The sequence below is a fragment of the Medicago truncatula genome, chromosome 7 (assembly GCF_003473485.1).
Source record: "Medicago truncatula cultivar Jemalong A17 chromosome 7, MtrunA17r5.0-ANR, whole genome shotgun sequence".
Taxonomy (NCBI): domain Eukaryota; kingdom Viridiplantae; phylum Streptophyta; class Magnoliopsida; order Fabales; family Fabaceae; genus Medicago; species Medicago truncatula.
The window spans coordinates 38,969,365-38,975,658 of record NC_053048.1 but is presented as its reverse complement, the minus strand read 5'-3'; the positions used below and the strand labels follow the sequence as shown (position 1 = coordinate 38,975,658).

The 6,294-nt window shown below is 33.1% G+C and overlaps 1 protein-coding gene across 1 annotated transcript; it reads right to left on the bottom strand.

The window, feature by feature from the left end:
* Positions 1-821: 821 nt before the first annotated feature.
* On the bottom strand, positions 822-5,528 carry LOC11436257 (protein NUCLEAR FUSION DEFECTIVE 4). Its single transcript, XM_003624420.4, has 3 exons — positions 4,951-5,528; positions 2,298-3,205; positions 822-1,450 (listed from the first exon to the last, which is right to left on the bottom strand). The coding sequence occupies exons 1-3, from the start codon at positions 5,257-5,259 to the stop codon at positions 970-972; spliced, it is 1,698 nt and encodes a 565-aa protein (XP_003624468.1). The 5' UTR covers positions 5,260-5,528; the 3' UTR covers positions 822-969.
* Between the last annotated feature and the right edge of the window lie 766 nt (positions 5,529-6,294).

Here is a 6,294-nt window from a genome sequence, read left to right as displayed (position 1 = left end):
TATCCCACATATATAAACACTACTAGAGTGTGTGATCTACCCAATGTGAGACATAAAATTTTCAATTCACACTTTACACTAGTTTCTCCATCCTTGTGTTTACATTCCAAAGTCTCAACATAACAACTAGTATACTCCAAGTTTTTGCCAATATACACTAGTGTTCCAACACGAATTAATGTTCAAATTTTAACCGGGAGTTGAACTATGCTAACAATTGAGCATGCTCATTTAAAAGGTTGGAATAACACGTGGTTAGAGAGTGATTTCAACTTTGGTGGTGTGGGAATTCAAAGGCCTTTGAATTTGAGGAATGTTTGTGCAATTGCTTACTTTTGAATGAAGCAGTGAATTTAAAAAAAAAAAAATCATACTTATAGAGAGGACTATTTGTGTTGACTAGTTTGCTAATCATGCTTTTGTAAAAATGGAGAAAAAATAAATAAATATTGCTCATTATGCTCTATATTAATCATTTGATCTGTTGGAATCGTCTTTCCTTGCATTTGAGAGGATTTTTTTAATTACTGAATGAACATAATGCTTGCATATATGACATAGTGTGTGGATGATATAGTTGTGAATTAACGTGGGGATTGCATGATTATATGCTGATTTCATGATAATTGTGTGTTTTTTTTAAGGGCGTAGATTCATTTATCAAAAAGATCGAAAATCAAAAGATTGGGAAGACATAAACCTAACCTAGTGAATACAAGTTGTGTTCTCTAACCATTGTTTGTGGCTTCGAGTGCATAGGTTCAGACCCATTGCATCATTTTTTAAACGTTGGAGAGCACATGGAATTTACACCAAAGATCTGTCAAAAATTTGCTGCATAGGAGTGATTCATATTGCCACAACAACACATTATTCTTCTCTTACTTTCCAACATTACTAAAAAATGATATATTTATATTTCGTTTCATATAATTTCAACATTTGCATCATACAATTCTAATTCAAAAGCTAACTTGCCTGTATTCTGTTTCTAGTTTTATTTCTTTCATAACCGTCATAAGCTTGCTTAGTCCTTAAGAAAAGCAAGAAGCTTGAAACCAATCCAACAATTGAAATGCAACTCCACCATATAAATGTCTGCATATAGCATTTCCTTCCCATGCACATTGACATCTCACGCAGCCATATTGAATCTCTTCTGCTTGTGGCATTTGAGTCATAAACCAATGCTGCAAGAAGGCCATAAAGACATGAACCTAAAGGAATGTTTGTGATGAGGATATTGTGGTTCATACCAACACTGTTTGGACCAAATAATTCTGATGTAATAGAAACTGCGGCAGAAAATACAAAGCCAGAACTTAATCCAATTAAGCTTGTGCCTAATTGTAATGTTGTTTTAGTGCCAGATATGGCTAGTAAAATGAAGGCAATTGGTGTTGGTATCAAGGCTGCAGCAAACCATCCAGTTCTCGCAAAGTGTATCTTGCTGCATTTGTCATACAATATTAGTGGATTAGTTATTGAGTAGATGGAAAAATAATCATAGTTTCTTTTTCGCTATAGTTTTTGAAGAATCATATTCAATAGTTAATAAACATTTAACTAGATTCAAGGGTGATTTCATAATTGTGAGAAAATATAATATGATAGATACGACTCAGTCACTCACCCATTAAAGAATCAGTAAGCTTGCCATTTCATTTAGTTATGAAAATACTATTTCAAAGGACCTATGGATGTTATGGCCTCCTTAACTGGGTTGACAGAATTGTTTGGATTGACTGATTTGAGCTTATTTACAAGTATAAACAGCTTTGAAACTGTTTTGAAGAACTTATGGAAACTACATTTTCATATTATTTCCATAAGCTCTCAAAGATAGCTTATAAAAACAACTTATAACTTAACATGACAATTGTTTGACTTAATCTAAAAAAAGAAACAGATTGACTTTGTTTTATCTTTCGATATATAAAAAACTTATACATAAGAGCTTACATGATAAGCGCTAATGCTATAAGCACTTAGGGTGGCACCACAGTAGGCCTGTATACGGTCATTTTCTTATTGTACTATATACATGTGACATTTATCTTTTTCTCTAGTCATATGCAATTTGGTTCTGAGGCCCTCTTATGAAAAAATTCTGGCTATGTCGCTGATTCAATGGATGAGTGATCCCCACCACATAATATTTTCCAACAAGAATTATCATTGAATCTAGTCAAATTCTATCAAAAACTTTATAGTTATGCAACACTATTCCATGTAATTATACTTCTTTTAGCAACATATAAATTATCGTTGAAACTACAAAGACCTCTAACACATACCTGCTGAATAAATCAGGTACGGCTGCTAGAAGGCGACCAAAAAAGGAACATGTAGAATAAAGTGTGACAAGAGAACTTGTGAGAGAACCATGTCCAAGTGATTGAGAAATTTGGCCCAAGTTATTACTATAAACCAATCCAATTGTTCCTCCACAAAAATATGCAATGTAATATAGCCAAAAATCCCACCTACGAATCAACATCTTAGTTGTATGCTCTTCGCCAAGCATTGTAAGTTTCTCTTTTTCCAATACACTAGCAAAACAAAAACTCTTCTCTATCATCATGCTTTGTACACTTCCACTATTCATTGCATCATTATCCTCCATACTAATTAGTTCTTTGTGAAGCTCATGTTCATCATTATTGTCAATACGAGCGAAACTTGACTCATATAAAGAAAAGCTTGTAGGGAGGGTGAAACAAGACCATTCTCTTGAATAAACAATGTATGGCAAGAATAAAAGCATTGCCAGGAGAAAAACCGCGCCGACAAGGATAGCACGAGCTACGGTTGGGGACGATGAGAGGGAATATAGGAAGAGGAGGTAGATGCCTGTAACAAGGGCAAGGATGTTGAGGCAAAGGAAAATTAAGGAATCGCGGTCGCGACAATGAAGGGTGTCGGAGGAATTTTGCTGAGGCTGTGGTTGGTAAAGAATTGGAGGGAGTACTAATAAGGAAATGAGGAGAGGAACAAGGGCATTGAGCAAGAGATAGAGAGTGTCGTTGTTTGAGTTTATTGCATTGGCAATGAGAGTAAATAAAGCTGCACTTACACCATTGAAACTAACACTCAAAGATAATGCAAGTGAACGGTTTCTTGTGAAATTTTTTATGCATAATACATAGCAGACGGTGTTGAACCAGCAGATGCTACACCCTGCAATTAAGCACAGAAAAAATACCTGCAGTATAATACAAGAATATTGTTTTGTTAATATATAAATCAGTTTTTGAGCTTTTCCTAAAAGATTTATGAACATGTAAAATTTACGCTAATTAAAAATATGAGTTTAATTTATATATTTGTCAATTTAACTCATATTAAAAAGGTTTTGTTTTTACCCATGAACATAGCTTAGTTGGTATGAACATTACAATTACAATAAGTAAAGATTGGAATTCGAACCTAAAATTTCTCATTTATTCACCTTAAACGGTGAAATTTTGACTATTAAACTCTACTTGACAAAAGTTCCAAATCATTTATCTATTTTTAGATTAGGCAAGAGGTACACGTAAAGGGATAGGAAAGGAAAGAGGTAAGTGTATGCTGAGTGGCCAAGCCAAATTCATTCATGTGACATCCGTAACATAATGGAAAATTGTGTATTTTTGTAATAAAATGTGTGAAAAGGGTAATGATGTACACAAAATAAAACTTAAATGACTTATACTAATTTAGTATGATTAAACAACTTAAAGCATTATCTTTAAGCATTAGTTTCAATGATTTTTTTTTAAAGAAAGACTAATTTAGTTGTACACAAAATACAACTTAAATGACTTATTTTTTTGAAGTAAGTAAGGCACAAAGATTATCATACGTTAGTTTAGGCAAATAAAATGAAAAAAGGAAATCAAATCTTTCTTTTTGGTGCAAGTGTATCTCCCACTCCCACCCACGGTTAACATGTTTTCATTTTGTCAACTTTTGTAATAATAATTTTATAATAACAAAGATAATTATTGACTATTTAAATTGGTCACTGTCATGGTGGATATTTGTAGCGGAGGATAAGAATTGGTGGCCTCTCACCAATCATGGTGGGTCACCAGAACTGGTTACTCTTCTTCCCTTATTGTTACTTGTCTTGGAGGATAAAATGCCACAATGTTTGACCTTATCAATGTCTTACAGTAACATTTGTCAAAGAAAGATTGGATATGGCATATTATGTGTATTATTTGGATCGACAATCCTCTAATTTATAAAGTGGATGCTCTGGAATATGCAACATTACCCTTAACCTTTGAAAACTGAATACCCTAGTTTACGTATGTTTCTTTCAGAATACTCTGGTCCTAATATGGCTCTGATATAAAGAGCTTTACCAATTAGTTATAAAGGGAGACACTCATCTTACGAGCTCGTTTTGTAGGATTTTAGTTATGATCAACTCAAATTTTAAGATGGTATTAGAGTCTATTCATATTCATTGGATCATCTTCCATTTATATTCGCGCACGCATCAAACCCATATTGGATCATCATCCATTTATATTCGTGCACAAAACCCAAAGTGTTTGACATGAGAAAGAGAAAGTGTCTTGAAAAAAACTCCCGTCTCCCATTGAATAGAAATAAGGCCTGTATACATTGACAACCTCATCTAATCTAGTCATATCTGGATCCTCTAGCAACATTTATGATAAAAGTTATCTGAGCCGTAACTTAGACTCTTTGCATACTGTATGCAAAGAGTCCAAGTTGCGGCTGAGATAACTTTTATCATAAATGTATATTGCAGTATGTAAACACGGCCAAAATTACTGGTTGCTAGTTGCCAAAATTCATAACATAGTCAACAAGATTTCTACCACAAACATAACATGAGCTAAGAAAATGCAAAAATCGAAGTAGCAAAAGTTGCAATAACAACATAGTAGAAATTCATGACATAGTTAGTTATAAGTGATGAAAACTGACCAGATAATAAGGCAAAGTAATGAGTCTTTGAATGACAAGCCATTGAAAACCATAACCAAGAAGCCCTAAAAAAGCAGACATGATCAAAACCACCCACAATGGAAAATACATGAGTGTGACACCAGAACACCAACCAAATGCTTTCCCCATATCTGATGCAACTGAGAGAGAATTAAGCTGAAGCTGAGTTATATCAAGAACTGATTTCATCTCAGATGAATATGATGAGAAGTCAAAGTTTGTCCCTGTGAATGCTTGTATCCAAATTGTTGCTATTAGCACCACCCACTTTCTTGATTCTCCAACCATTTTTCTTCTTCCCTCTTGAAGATTTTCTCCAATTCCTTCTTCCAACCACCAAGAAAATAGGTGATGTATTATATCAGCTTTTCTTTTCTGTTCAAGGTGAATTTGATGATGGCTTGCTTAAAGAGATTAATTGTTGTTTTGTTTGTATTCATTTTTTAGTGAATTTTTCTATTTTTGACTATTGGTTGGTAGAGGAAGGAAAGTTGAGAAGCATGCCATGATTGTTGTACCTAAAGAGAGAGAGGGTAGATTAGTTGAAGGACTTTCTTCCTTTTTTTTTTTTTGAAGAAAAGGACTTTCTTCCTATTGTCTATAGCATGACTACGACTGGATAGTATTAATATTTCATTGAATAAAAATGCAAAAAATAAGCCACTAAAGTTTATGCATTCTAAATACTCTTTCTTGGATTGGCATAAAGTTGCGGTTCTCCATTGTGCCACATACTATGAAAGCTACATCATTTAAATGGGATAATAGAATAGAATTGGCATGTGATGTGCATGTTTTCCAACAATATACCCTACTTGGCACTAGTATTTAAGTTCAAGTGACGCATTCTTGTCCCTTAACTTTGTAAAACTTGTAATTTTGACTCTCCAATAAAAAAAATAGGAAATTGGGTCACCTAATTTTACAAAACGTTGTAATTCTGTTAAAAAGACGCAACATATCTAAAAATAGAGACCATAATTACTATTTTTTAAAGATAATAGCCAAAAGTGCAGTTTTTTTTAAAGATAAAGAGCCAAAATTGTTATTTTTTTTGGGTTTTGGAATGTTAGATGTTGAAAAGTGCATGCAAGCATAATATTTATTTTCAGCATAGAGTTTGAAAGAATTGATTTTAATTAAAAGTGGGTTTGATGTGAATTGATTTATGTTTGGATACACTTACTTAAAAGTGATTCTTATGAGTTATGTTGTTTGATAGTATGAATCAAAATTGATTTTAAATGTGCAAATGACCAAATTAACCTTTAAATTTTATTTAAAACTAAATATTTCAATTCTCATTTTGGATAATTATTTCAG

Excerpts from the sequence above, each read along its gene's own strand:
- LOC11436257 (XM_003624420.4), bottom strand. The coding sequence starts at position 5,259 with ATGGTTGGAGAATCAAGAAAGTGGGTGGTGCTAATAGCAACAATTTGG. Across the intron at positions 3,206-4,950 it reads TTACTTTGCCTTATTATCTG|GTATTTTTTCTGTGCTTAAT; the intron begins GTCAGTTTTCAT and ends ATTATACTGCAG. Across the intron at positions 1,451-2,297 it reads GTACCTGATTTATTCAGCAG|CAAGATACACTTTGCGAGAA; the intron begins GTATGTGTTAGA and ends TGACAAATGCAG.